This window comes from Marmota flaviventris, chromosome 3 (assembly GCF_047511675.1).
Source record: "Marmota flaviventris isolate mMarFla1 chromosome 3, mMarFla1.hap1, whole genome shotgun sequence".
Lineage (NCBI taxonomy): Eukaryota > Metazoa > Chordata > Mammalia > Rodentia > Sciuridae > Marmota > Marmota flaviventris.
In genome coordinates, this window is record NC_092500.1 from 33,629,182 (window position 1) to 33,644,743 (window position 15,562).

Below are 15,562 nucleotides of genomic sequence, written 5' to 3' on the forward strand. Positions count from 1 at the left end.
GCAATTCATTTCATACGACACATATAGAGAACAATTTTTCAAGTCACTGGTCGTACACAATTCATGTCTTCATACAGGATTTAGGGTAATGATGTCTAACTCATTCCACCATTATTCCTACCACCTTGCCCTCTCCCTTCCCCTCCTTTCCCTTTGCCCTATCTAAAGGTCCTCCATTCCTCCCATGCTCCCCTCATGGCCATTTTGAGTCAGCATCCTCATATCAAAGAAAACATTCGGCCTTTGATTCTTTGGGATTGGCTTACTTCATTTTGCATTATGTTCTCCAACTCCATCCATTTACCTGCAAATGTCATGATTTTATTCTCTTTTAATGCTGAGTTATGTTCCATTGTGTACATATACCAAATTTTCCCTAGCCATTCATCTACTGAAGGGCATCTAGGTTGGTTCCACTATTTAGCTCTTATGAATTGTATTGCTGTAAACATTGATATGGCTCTGTCCCTGTAGTATGCTGTTTCTAAGTCTTTTGGGTATAAACCTAGGAGTGGGATAGCTGGGTCAAATGATGGTTCCATTTGAGTCAACTTCTATGTCTTTTGATTATTTAATACAATTTATTATTTATCTTTTCATAACTTTTATAACACATTTGTTCAGAGTGTATCTCATTACTAACAGTGTTTAATATAGTCTTGAGCTTTTAAAATCTCTTTCTCTAAACATCTTATTTTCCCTTCCCAGCTATAGAAAAATGCCCTGGATATCAAGATCTTTTTTTTTAACCTTCCTTTTTTTTTTTTTTCCTGAGTACTCAAGCACATTTTGTAAAACTAAAGTTCCATTAAAATTGAATGTTGAAGCAAATTATAATAATTCATTCATATGCTATAATTAAAAATGGACAGTTTATTTGGAGGTAAACTAACTTATATCGATTACTTTGACTTATGTACAAACTTTCTTTAAAAAATGAAAGATTTAAGTATATATTTTACCAATTTCATTTCTAAATTTGTTTATTTTTGAATCATCCTTTCCTTTTATTGGGAAGCCAATTGGTCATGTTCTACACAACTATATATTGATATCTTATATAATAATAATGAAATTATAATTAGTTTATTAGATTAATTATAATTGCATTATGGTAGACTATGATTCTTAGAAAAATGTACTATCAAATTTAGAAATCTGGTATTTCGGTTTGAAATAACTGTGTCATTTCATTTAACTCTTCAGCATCATAACTGATTATTTATGGCATCCTAAACACTTGAAACTTCATAATTAAAATACAGCTAGGTTTGTAAATTACACTGTAATTTACCACTGTACAACCTTGGGCATAGAGCTTAAAAATAATTTAGTGAACTTGTTCTTTTCTCAAACTCATCTATTCTCTTTAATTTATTAGATTATTTACTTAAAGCAATGTGAATTTCTACAAATTATCACCACATTTGAGCCTGAAATAAATACACTGAAGTCAGACCTCGTCTATTATTGTATTGCTCTCCTTCATATTATCATTTTGAATCTGGCATTGTGAAGTAAATTCTAAGCATTATTTGCTGACATGTTTTAAAAATTATATCTATGTACAGTGAAGTGTTAAAGGGGTCAGTCAGCTTGTCCTCATTCATCATGATACTCTGTGATTTGTTTTGGAGAAATGTTCTGAAGAAGGGACTGTCTTGGAAAGGTTTTCATAACTGTCATAGTCATTTATATTCTCCTTTAAAAATATGACTGTTTTCTGAGTCTTTAAAATATTTTTCTTGCTATATCAGATTATTCCTTAATTTTTATTTTTGTCATTAAAATTATTTTGCATTGCATTTTTCAGAATATTAGAACATATAGATGAATAATATGCATTCAATTCTCCATGTGAGGTTTCCCTACTTCTGGTGTCAACTATAAATTGAAAATATCAGAAAAAGACTTGCATTTGTACTGACATGTACACCTCTTTCTTTTTCTTATGTCATTATTCTCCAAACAAGACACCATAACAGACATTTACATGGTTGCATTATATAATGTAATACCAGTGGTCTAGAAATGATTCAAATTATATGGGAAGATGTGTATAGGTAACCTGGGCATCCTTAGATTTTGGTTCCTTGTAAGGAGGGGTCTTGAAATCAAGCTCTATGGATACTGATAAATGACTTAAGGTTGTACTAATTCTGTTTTAGTTCCTTGCTAAGACTTCAAATTGTATAGTAATAACATGGTAAAATAAGCTTATGTCTACTAAGGAGTACATGAGATTGAGACAAAAATTTTAAATTTACTTTTAATTGGTACATTAATATTTTATATAATAGTGGGATTCATTGTAACATATTTATATACACATATAAAATAATTTGGTGCCTTAGCACCTTTTCTTTTTATTTTTTTAAAATTTTTAAAAAAATTTGTTTTAGTTGTTGATGGACCTTTATTTAATTAACGTATTTATATGCGGTGCTGAGAATCGAACCCAGTGCCTCACACATGATTAGCAAGTGCTCTACCACTGAGCCACAACTCCAGCCCCTCTCCTTTTTCTTGCCTTCTTTCTCTCCTGGTCTCCATCATTTATGCTTCTGGTCTCCCTTCTATTTGCATGACACTCTCCCATTTTGTCCCCTTTTTTTTTCACTTTAGCTTTCACATGAAAGAAAAACTGACCCTTGACTGTCTTGAGTCTGGCTCATTTTGCTTATATAATACTCTCAAGTTCCATCTATTTTCATGCCAATGATATAATTGTATTTTTCTCTCTGGTTGAATAAAACTCCATTGTGCATATATACAACACACTCTTTATCCTTGAGTTCAAAATTTTAAAGAAATTTATTATAAGTTAAGAAGATACTGGAAATACAATTCTCATTTCCTTATGAGATGAAACTTTGCTGTGAAATGCATTTATGTACATTCTAATGCAAGGATAAAACCATTCTGTGACACTATATTACCTTAATCAGAGGCTGATAAAATGTAGATTATTAGTAACCTTCTGCTTTTACCAATCAGAAGACACAAATCACCAGATTTTGGGGGGAAGAGGGAGAAGGTGTACAAAATTGTTTCCCAATTCATGTGAATCATAATGGTTTTAAGATGGTATTAGATTCCAGATTGTCTTCTGAACAACCAAAGCAGGGTTATGTGATATTCTGGGTAGTTTTACTGCTAAGTGTATCACAAAGCTGTCTTTGATTTACCTGGTCCTGTTGTTCATGTGTACAACTCACCCAGCAATGACTAAATGAGAGAAGATTTTTAATTTCTCTATTATTACTCACAGTTGTCTCTGGGGATTTCTCTTCCGTCCTCTAAAAACTGTAGGTATTGTCTTTCCCTAAACACTGAGCACCTAGAAATCCGCCTTCTTAACTCCAGTCTTTTCTTGTCCCTTCTATCCAGAGCAGAATGGATAACAAGGAAGGAGTAAGAGAAAGATGCAATGATAATCCATTCTGCTAAAACCCAACTCACACCACCACCCTGGCATTTCACTAGTGTCTTTGTCCATTCCCATCACACAATATCATCCACATGTCTTTTCACCCAATCTATTTTTTAACATTTTTTAATTTTAATCTTTCCCATATTTTTTGTTGGCACATTATATTTGTACATAATGGTGGGATTTGTTTGTACATACATTCATATATCCACAAAACATCACAATATAATTTGGCCAATATCATTCCCCAGAATTTACCCTTTCCTTTCCCTCCTGTCACCCATAGTCCTTTTCTTCTACTCTACTGATCTTCCTTTAATTTTCATGGAATTCCTCCTACCCACATTTCTTTTCCTTTTTTTCTCTCTAGTTTCCACATATGGGATAAAACACATGACCCTTGACCTTCTGACTTTGGCTTATTTTGTTCAACATAATGTTCTCAAGTTCCTTCCATTTTTCCTGCCAATGACATAATTTCAGTTTTCTTCATGGCTAAATAAAACTCCATTGTGTATGTAACCCAAATTTTCTTTATTCATTCATCCATTGACGGATACACAGGCTGGTTCCATAGTTCGACTATTATGAATTCTGATGCTATAAACATAGGTATGCATTTATTACTATGGTATGATGATTTTAATTCTTTAATTAAATTTAGTTCTTTAGTAGAGAAAAGGAAATAGGAAGGAGAGGAGGAAAAGGGGAAGTTCTGAGGACTGAATTAGAACAAATTATATTTTGTGCTTTATAATTTGGTCAAAATGAATCCTAATGCTATGTATAACTAAAAAGAACCAATAAAAAATTAATTCTTTAATTATTTTATTTCTTGTCCCTTCTATCCTTCTGTCCTTTTAGGACAGATACCAAGGAGTGGTATAGTTGGGTCATATGGTGGTTTTATTCTTAGTTTCGTAAGGAACCTCTTACTGATTTCCACAGTGGTCGTGCTAATTTATAATCCCACCAACAGTGTGAAAGTGTTTCTTCTTTCCCCCATATTCTCTTCAGTATTTATTATTATTTGTGTTCTTGATGATTGCCATTCTGACTAGAATGAGGTGAAAACTCAGTGTAGTTTTGAGTTGCATTTCCCTAATTGCTAATGATGTTGAACAATTTTCATATATTTCTTGGCCATTTGTATTTTTTTATTTCAAGAAGAGTCTGTTTAGTTCCTTTGCCCCTTCAATAATTTTTGTTGTTAAGTTTTTGTTTTCTTTGTATATTCTGGATATTAATTCTATGTCAAAAGAGTAGCTAACAAAGGTGTTTTTCCCATTCTATGAGTTCTCGCTTCGCACATTTGTTTCCTGTGCAGTGCAGAAGCCTTTTAATTTGATGCCATCCCGTTTATTAACTCTTGGCATTATTTTCAGAGCTTTAGGTGTCCTGTTGAGAAACTCATTGTATGTGCCTATGTTGGAGTGTTCACCCTACATTTTCTTGTAGAGGTTGCATTGTTTCTAGTTTGATTCCTAGGGCTTTGATCCATTTTGAATTGGATTTTATGCAGAGAGATAAGGGCTTCCTCTCATTCTTCTAAATATGGATAACCAGTTTCTCTAGAATCAATTGTTTAAAAGTTGGTCTTTTTTTTAATATATGCTTTTGGCAACTTTGTCAAGAATAAGATGACTCTATTGGTGTGGGTTTGTCTCTGTCTTCTATTCTGGGTCTGTTTTTATTTCTTAGTGAGGAAGGAAGATTTACTATCCTGTCAACTGAGTTTTTCTAGAACAAAAATTGCCCTGTTCTGGATGTATGTATTTTTACAGTAATGAAATGTAAATAACAATATTCCTTAGAACCATCTCTGAGCCCAATTGGGCTGGATCAACAGTAACAACCATAAAGATTGGCTATTTAATGAAAAATAACAACAAAACAAGTTTCTATATTTTATTAAATGTCTGCTTTCATCAACACTCATATTAAACTATTTAAGATCAGTATTTTTTCCCTTTTATTTGTTAATTTATCTCTCATGCATGTTTTAGTCAAATTTTTCTTTACAGTGACCAGGGCTTCAGACAAAAACAACATAGAAGAGAGGAAATTTATGACAGTTTCAGAAATTCTTCCTCACCTCAGGCTTAAAAGCTATGGAGTGGGTTGTCTACATTAATGACCTTTATCCATTAGATGCCAGCAATACCTGTAGGCCTGACTTGAGAACTGAAATGCCTAAACATTACCAAATATCTCCTTGAGGTTTAAGTCTCTCTTTGTAGAGAATGACAGAGAATCTTCAGTTTAAAGAATAAGTAATAGTAATAGTAATAGTAATAAAAAGGAAGAACAGACTTGTCTGTGTAGCTGGCCATGACTGATATGCTTCCAAAGCTTCACACTACTTAATTCTTCCAATCATTCAATCATTCAAATCACAGTTTCCTGGCACAGACACCACAATATGTGAGCATGTAAAAGTTCTAACTCTGATTTCCAAGCATGAAGTCTGTGTATGTGTGTGTGTGTGTGTGTGTGTGTGTGAGTGTGTGTGTGTGTGTGTGTGTACATATGGGCATGTTCATGTGCTAAAGATCAAACTCAGGGCCTTATGCATGCTAGGCAAGCACTCTACAACTGACCAACCTCCATCCCCTGTCCTCAAGCATGAAGTCTTATTCTACAGAGTCTAACACTGAAAGTGTTTTACTGAGAATCATCTTATGCATGGTAGCATTTGCTATCTCATTTTCCAGGCTGGCTTAGGAAAGAAAGAATAGTTAATGTAGTTTTTTTTTTTTTGAAAAATATATTCAGGGTTCTGAATATTTTTATACATATCTATAGAATGCAATCGATTATTCTTTTTTTTTTCTCATGCATGTTTTAGTCAGCTTTTCCTTTACTGTGACCAGGGGACCTGACAAAAACAACACAAAAAGTACAGAGTCTGAGAAGTATGTTTTGGAAACTAATTATTTTTAATATTCTTAGTATTTTGAAAGTGGTATCACTATGAAATCGTTATCATGCATTTATACCTCAAATTTTAGTTAAAGTTTAATGTCTACCTTATACAAGAAAGGAATGCTGCTCTTTTATTGATTCTCTTGCATTGTAACTTCAATGCCTTTTTCCTCTGGACAACTGACTGAAGAAGACTGAATTTTATCCATTTATATTCATTTTCTTAGGCTTCATTCATAATTCCTTTTCTATAAATACCTATTTTGTTGGATTTTCAATTTGGCATTGCAGTATCAAAACCTGATACTTTTTATCTTAAAAACTTCAAGATTTACATTGTTAATTTATTCCCTGATGCTTTGTGCATATTAATAACTTAATAGATGATATGTTGAAAGACTATTAATTGTACAAATATTGCATTTTTAATTGTTAGGTAACTCCATTCAGTGATTTGTATAGTCTTAAAATTAGTTATTAAAGGAGGAAATTTTTTTAACTCCTGATGATATTAAAACCAATGTAAAAAGTCTCATATTCAGTTTTATGCTATTAATTCAGAGTGAACATGGAAAAGCCACCACAAATTGGGCTTACAGAAGTTGTTAAGATTTCATTTAGTGTATATATCCACTTAATTTTATGAAAGATATTCCAAAAAGAAAACACATGAACAATGAAATGGTAGAAGAGTAATCAGGTATATACATCTCTTTTCAAGGAAGTATGCATATTAGAACAAATAATCATAATCAGAGAGTTACAAGTCAATGAAAGATGGAAAATATGCTTGGTTCATTTATGAAGCAAAATATTTTGGAAAGTAAAAAAAGTAAATATTTATGATTTTAAATGTCTATACAGAGTTATATTGGTAGTGTACATGCAAAAGAAAAATTGGTTGAAAAGGTAGAAAATATTATGGAATAGGTTAGAAAATATTGGTAAAATAGTATCGTTAACTACTGTTGTGAGTTCAAGAAGGCTACTGAGTAAGAATACAAAAACACCTTTCTCTAAGTAATAATATTGATAATTTTGTTATTGTGGTTAAACATCTATATTTATACCATATATTTTTACAATGGACAAAGCTCTTTTACTCTTTCTACTTGATATTTGCAGCAGTCTTTTAAGGAAATATTAGTGAAATACATGCACATTGCAGTATTACAGTTGCTGGTACATGGGATTAGAAAAAATTAACTTAATTCAAAATGTCTGTTAATGGTGGTTAATATGACATTTAAAATTTACATTTCAACTTTGGTTATTTTCACTATTTTTGCATATATTTACAAATGAATCTCATGAATGTTGAGGAGAGAAAGAAGTCAACAAATTAAATAAGAGTATATGCTATAAAATGATGAATCTTTATTTTCTTCAGTATACATATTAATAATTTCAAAAAATTATGATTATAGATAATTTTAAAATAAAATTCAACAGAAGTATGCTAAGTTACAAAACAATATTTCTGAGAACCATGTTTAATATTATCACATTAAATATAGTATTAAAACACATATATAAGAATATTATGTGCATGAGAAATGTCATTAATTTTTGGTACATAATTATACCTCTATGATAATGGGTTTGGAATCTGTAATAAAATCTGTTGAATAACATTTTAAATCACTTTTAATTCAGTTTTCATTTACCAAAACATAGTAAAAGATAATTGCATGAAATAATTATGTGTTGCTGGGAATCAGTTTAGATATGACTACAAGTGTAATTTTTTGTTATTAGCCATTTTTTAAAAAACAAGCTAGTTACAGTCAGTTCAAAACACAACTATGATATTTTTCAAATTTTCAAAATATTAATTTCATTGTAAAAATTCATTATATTACTGATTATGGTATGTTAATTAAAACCAAAATGTAAGATACACTACTTAACATTATGCAAGGCAATATTTTAAATAAATATTGTTATTTATTAGTTACTTTTGCCTGCTTAAAGTAGACATCTGGTAAATTATCTTGTTCTATGTGATCATGTAGATAACTGATTCAAATCTTTCTAGCCATATCGTTTATCCAAGAAACATCATGGATAATAAGATGTTAGGAATGCAAGTATTATACTTTTAAACCATGACCTGACTGGATTTTGGCATATGAAATTTCATATCTATTTGCAAATCACAGGAGTGAACAGTTATTCAATTAAGCTAAAATTCCAAATTTAACTGGTGTGAATTAAATTTGAGTATGAGGGTCACTTTATTCTTATACATGTACAATTTTTATTGTTTTTAATCTGTAACACAGAACTATTACATTTGAATCCTTTAATCTATGTAGTCTTTTATTTTAAAACCAGTGAACTTATAACTAACCTATACTTGGAAATAGCTATTGTATTTCTGTATAACCTCCCAACAAGATGTCCATCTATTGGTTACTCTTTCCCAGAGTTTCAACAGAGGACCCCTTCCAGAGCCACTGTCCATATTAACCTGAGCATCTATCATCAATCTCCTTGTCCCTGTTCCCTCACTATTAAAGACTCAGATACATGGGACTTTGAATACTTGGCTTTAGACTAGATGTTCAAACAGAAGAATGGTACAGTTAAAGGAAGGCATACTTGTATTTTACCTAAAAGTGTTCAAACCAGGACTTTGATTATAGCTGGGGAAATAGTAATTCTATGGGAAAAACATATACTTAATTAATTAAAAATAACCATTGACATGTAATCTATTCATAAATTGTGAAATTGTTATAAGATGGTAGGTTATTCTAATATATTTTCAGGAATTAGTACTAGACTAGCATCAAATCCAGAACTGGAAGAAATGTTCCTACTTCCTAACTTTGTCACTTTAGGCAAGTTGTTAGTCATTCTTTGTCTCAGTTCTCTCATCTGTAAAACAGGGATGATGTTTGTATATGTTGCATTAAAATCAGAAGGTATGTGTCTCAAGCAATAGATCTGAATCCATTGGATAAGAACTGTTTATTACATTATATTACATGACTAACTAAATTTTCTGGTCTGTTTGTATCTTTAACCTTTTGTTACATGTGTGTTTATAGATGTCACTACTTTTACTAGAAGTACACTTTCAAAGGTTGGGAAAGGAACATCTATCTTATTTAGTCCCAATTCTAATGTTAAATTATTTTACTCACCCCAGATGATTAGGTTTTCTTGGGGGCTGTGATCAAATAAAAACTATTATTTCTTTAAAGGAATGATGATTTATTATTTCTAAATCAGCTTAATTTTGAAGAATATTTATTTTCTCTCCTTTTTATATTTTTATTGATTTTTTTTTACTTTATTAAATATGCTGAGGGCCTCCAGTCTGTCAGTCTAGCATTAGGGCATCACTAATATAACAAGAAACTTAGCACTGGAACTGAAATTAAATGAAATGTTACCTTCCCAACCATATCCCTGTTTCCTACAATATGCCAAAGATACTGTCCCATAAATCATATGTGTCTGTACCATGCACATTTCTCATGACAGTACCAGCCACAGAGGAGGTGCTCAGAGGATATTTGTTGATTGAACAGACAGAAAGTCAGAGCCATATTATAAAATAACTATAGTTTTCAAACTCCTAAGCATGCTATAAAATAGACTCTAGACATGATGAAGCATATGCTAGTTGTGGGAGATTTACTGCCTAAATTCTGTAATGAATGGTCATTACTTTTAAATGTGTTCCCTCAAATAACAGAAGTTTGGAAAATTACTTGGTTTGAGTGATCATTGTAAAAATTCTAGAAAATATGTAGTAATAGCTGACCTGAATATGTGAGGACTCTGTATAGACTTCTAAAAACTTAAAAAGAAAGACCTGGAGCCAATGAGATTGTGAGGTTTTTAATAAAGGCATCAGTTGTCTCATATGTAACATGGAATTAATCACATGTTTCTTGGCTGTGCATCATGACCATAGTGCTACTTATCTACAGGAGTTGAAAACTAGCAGGCCTCTAGGGGAGGCAATATATACAAGAAATGTGGTCCTTACAGAGCAGGAAGCATTCTAATTGGAATAAGTATCAGGAAATTGCCACATATACAAATATTGTTATTCTACTATTCAAAAGGTCACTGCTGCTGAAGGTTCAAATTTCTAGTGCATGGGGTTAAGAATTTAAGTCATGTGTCATACGTAGCTATAGATCCACAACTGATGGCCTTCTCCCCCCCATAGAAAAGAACAAGACACGAAGACTACTCTGAGAAGACAACAGGAAGGACTTTTGAATATATGAGAGATTCCTCAACTAAAGAAGATGTCAAGACCACTCAGAAAAATTTTATTACCGAATCAGCTTAGGAACAATATTATGGTTTTTCAAAGGCACAGAAGGCAACATATTCAGGGATACATTCTTCCATGACTGGCCACTGGGAGAAGTCCTTCCATGACCAGCTGAGTACTCTAAGGGGACACTCTACTTTCATTGCTGTCACAATTTATGTGGATAAAGTTCTTTTAAAAAGTAGTTTTTTTCCAATTAAATCCATGTGCCTAAATAAATCATCACATTTATAAATTTGCTTTTACAGTTTATCAGTTAGGACTGTAGACCCTGGAACCTATTTTCTTGATTGAATTTGAATCCTCACCAGTACTACTGTGTTACCTTAGGCAAATTGCTAACATCCCCAGAGTTTCCTAATAGGTAACATGAGATTAATGTTATTAACTACAATACAGAATGGTTGTGACTAAATAACTTAATATATACAAGAACTGAGAACAGTGCCTAGAATATTTTAAATGCTTTCTATTTGATAGTGAAAATCTTCAATGATGTATATTTTAATAGGACTTTTTTTAAGAGTTTATCCCTAAGCACTAAAAAATAGCATAAAGATGTCTTTGGTTTAAACACAACAGCTAATAGCATCATTATCTAAGGTTGATATTTAATTTTGATTTTTAATTTAATTTCACTATTATTTATGAAAAGTTCATATGAAATTAGTTTGAATTTAACATGCAGTAAATACAGAGTTTGATTACTGCTTTTCAAATCATCCAAATAAGTTTATGCCTAATTAAATGATAAAAACAATTTATAGTAATTTTGAATATTGCATACAATGATTAAAATATATCAAAGTGAGGATTTACTTAGAGCTAATTTATGCAATGTATCCATAATACAGAGAGTAGTTGGTATCAGTTCCTTTGAGAACATGTTTATTTTTGTTTAGAACATTTTAATGTAATGTTTTTGTACTATTGTACTATTTTTAGAACATAAAAAATAATTTAACCTCATTTTTTTACTGTTAAGAATCATCAAATGAAGAATTACAAACATTGTCCCAATACCACACTTACTTCAAAATAGATTATCATCACATTCTGAGTCATTGAATGCAAAACATTGTGTAAGAGAACATTAACAACTCAGTGTGGATTGTGAGTAACCACTTATAAAGTGGCTAAATTTTACTGGATGCTCTTCATTAGGAGCTAGACCTAATCTTTTATATTTCTTGGTGTTGTTGATTTATTCTTCCCCCTTTAGTAGTCACTTTGTTTTCACCTCAGGAGTAGGTATAATAATTAGCTCATTTAAAATAAATGTGATAACATAAGATCAGTCACTATTGCTACTAAAATATAAGCCCTTTAAATTCTTAGTGGTGAAAAAGTTCTAGAAACTAGGAAAATCATCTTCAGTGTGTGCTTCATGGAGTCATATGCTTTGAGGATATTATATAAATAAAGCAATACATGAGTTTGACTTAACTTTTACAAGAAGACAGTTTCTACTCAAAACATCTTATGTCAGCATAAATCATATTGGAGTATAATTTATTTCATCTCTTTTGTTTCTTAGTAAAACCTATTATGAAAGACATAATCAGTTTCATTTATAGTCTCGATGGGAAGTATGATCTTGCAAATTCTCCAATAAGAATGGCTTAGAAATCATGGCACTTCCTTGCTTCTCTTACTCAAGGAAACTGTTTTTCCCTCTAGAAAACTATTTTTCTCCTCAGCATTGTCACTTGAATATGGTTTGTCCCCCAAAACTTCAGGCAGTAGGTTAATCTCAATGCCATGTGCTAATTGTATTTAGAAAGAGGAAGCTGATTCCATTCATGATGCCAGAGATGAGTCATTGGAAAGTAATTAGGATTAAATAAAGTCATTGTGGTCAAGTTACCATGATTTTATTTTAGTGGCTTTATAAGAAAAGAGAGAGAGAGAATACATATACATGTGCAAGCTTGCCATCTCTTGCCATGTGATGTTCTGTGCCATCTCCCAAGTCTGTAAACAAGACCATTATCAGATACAGAGTCTAGACCTTGCACCTCCAAAATAACCTCTTCTGTTTTTTTTTTTTGTTTGTTTGTTTGTTTTTTTTTTTTTTTTTTTTGATAAAGTAGGTTGTCTCGGGTATTCTGTTGTGATAATAGAAAACAGACTAATGCATCCTCTCCCAGTTTTTATAAGAGAAAGTACTATCAAAACAATATGTATATGTATGTTCCAACTCTGACCCCTTCCTACTATGTTCATTGATAAAATTCTGCTTCAAGATACTATTATCTTTCTTCTAGACTGCTTCAATAAGCTTCCAACTTAGCCCTCCTCCCTCTATTTTTCTTTTTTTTTTTAAATAGTTCATTCAACAAGCAGAAACCAGATACATGAAAAATATACACAAGGTCAGGGTCCTACTTTTCGGGCTTCCCATTAAAACTGGATGCACTTATTTCTGTGGTCTCTTCCTGGAATTCTTCCCTTAGGTTTCTGATTAATTCCTTTATGTTCCTAATTAAATGTCACCTCCATAGAGAAGTCTCTCCTAAGCTCTCTAAGTAGAGCTCTTGTTCTTCCAAGACATTTTCTATCCCTTCATCCATGTCTGTGCTCTTGTCCTCTGTGTATTACTATATATTTAGTATCTGCAGACATGTCTGGCACATAATGGCATATAATAAACACTTCCTGAATGAAAGAATCACTGGTTTCAATATTGGACTGTTTTTGATTTTATGATCCAATATCATCTAGTATCATCTCCTTCCTTCCTGTTTTTGTGATCCTTCTTCAGTTTTTAGTCTTCAGCAAAAGTGGGCTCATTTTATTTCCTCTTATTCATCTCCTCTCCAATTACTGCCTTAACTCCAACAAATCTGACTGTGGATATACTGTGGTTAACTTCTAAAGACAAATAAACATAGCTTCAATTGTCTTTCATGATAATTTGCTCTTTCCATGACCCACTAGGACATTTAAAAAAAAAAAAAACGAAGATACTTTCCACAGTTGTTGGTGATGTTCTTCCTCCTCCTCCCTTCCCCCTTTTCCTTCCCCACCCCCCTACCAACCCACACCCCCTTCTTCTTGTTGTTCTTCTTTTCTGGGATTAAGTCTTCTGATTTTTATGTAGTCACGACCTCAAAGTGCATCTCTCATTAAGTGCAAAATCTAGAAAGGGTATTAATGTTAGATTGTCTTTGTGAGTTTACACACGTGTGATGACAGAAATATAAGGTACTTTGTTTTTCTTTCAGATCTCCAACTAAAGACATGGATTCGGAAGAGAAGGAAATTGTGGTTTGGGTTTGCCAAGAAGAGAAGATTGTCTGTGGATTAACTAAACGCACCACCTCTGCTGATGTCATCCAGGCTCTGCTGGAGGAACATGAGGCGGCATTTGGGGATAAACGATTTCTACTGGGGAAGCCCAGTGACTACTGCATCATAGAGAAGTGGAGAGGCTCAGAAAGGGCTCTTCCTCCACTAACCAGAATCCTGAAGCTCTGGAAAGCATGGGGAGATGAGCAGCCTAATATGCAATTTGTTTTGGTTAAAGCTGATGCTTTTCTTCCAGTTCCTTTGTGGAGGACAGCTGAGACAAAATTAGTGCAAAACACAGAGAAACTGTGGGAGCTTAGCCCAGCAAATTACATGAAGACATTGCCACCAGACAAACAAAAAAGAATAGTCAGAAAAACTTTTCGGAAACTGGCTAAAATTAAGCAGGACACAGTTTCTCATGACCGAGAAAATATGGAGACATTAGTTCATCTGATTATCTCCCAGGATCATACTATTCACCAGCAAGTCCAGAGAATGAAAGAGCTGGATCTGGAAATTGAAAAGTGTGAAGCTAAGTTCCACCTCCATCGGGTAGAAAATGATGGGGAAAATTATGTCCAGGATGCGTATCTCATGCCCAGTTTCAATGAAGCTGAGCAAAAGCTAGACTCGCCATATGAGGAAAACCAGATTCTGGAAGACCTGAGTGAAAGGGATGGAATTGTACAGCTCGAAGAACGACTGAAATATTACAGAGTGCTCATTGATAAGCTCTCTGCTGAAATAGAAAAGGAGGTAAAAAATGTTTGCATCGAAATAGGTGAAGATGCAGAAGGGGCAGCTGCTAGTGAACTGGAAAGCCCTAATTTAGAAAGTGTCAAGGGTGATTTGGAGAAAAGCATGAAAGCGGGTTTGAAAATCCACTCTCATTTGAGTGGCATCCAGAAAGAGATTAAATACAGTGACTCACTGCTTCAGATGAAAGCAAAAGAATATGAACTCCTAGCCAAGGAACTCAATTTGCTTCACATTAGCAACAAAGATGGCTGCCAGTTAAAGGAAAACAGAGGGAAGGAATCGGAGGTTGCCAGCAGCAGTGGGGAGGCTCCTCCCTTTACTCAAGGGGCATTTAACACGTATACAAATGACACAGACTCGGACACTGGCATCAGCTCCAACCACAGTCAGGACTCAGAAACAACTGTAGGAGATGTGTTATTGCTGTCTACATAATTCAAATGGTTCTTTCTGACTTGCTTTAATACTGCTCATGTTTGTGGAAACTATTTTAAATATAACTACTAAAAATGAATAAATCATGTTAAGGTATTCAGTCATTAATACAAACTAGTGAGATTGTTTTTTTTGTTTTTGGTATAAGATTCCAATGTACCTTTAATTATCATAGGTTCAAGCAGTGAACTATTTATTAGGAATGCAGCAGATCTAGCTTATTTAATGGGAATTAATTGATAACCTCCTATAGCTTCTATAGAAAGTGAATTATATAAATGTTAAAACAATTCTCAAATCACACAAAATATTGAAACTGTACGCATGAAGAAGTAAAATTAAAATGTGTTGTAATATCTTTTTCAACATTTTATAGTTAGAATGTTTAAATCTGTGAATTATATAATAGCTAT

At 32.7% G+C, this 15,562-nt stretch overlaps 1 protein-coding gene across 1 annotated transcript in view; it reads left to right on the forward strand.

Moving 5' to 3' along the window:
* Rassf9 (Ras association domain family member 9) overlaps positions 1 to 15,242 on the forward strand; it is a 33,978-nt gene extending 18,736 nt beyond the window's left edge. The window contains exon 2 of the mRNA XM_027942808.2: positions 13,889 to 15,242. Within this exon, the coding sequence (XP_027798609.2) occupies positions 13,889 to 15,149 (1,261 nt within the window). The 3' untranslated portion in view covers positions 15,150 to 15,242. The remainder of the gene's footprint in view (positions 1 to 13,888) is intronic.
* Positions 15,243 to 15,562: the final 320 nt, after the last annotated feature.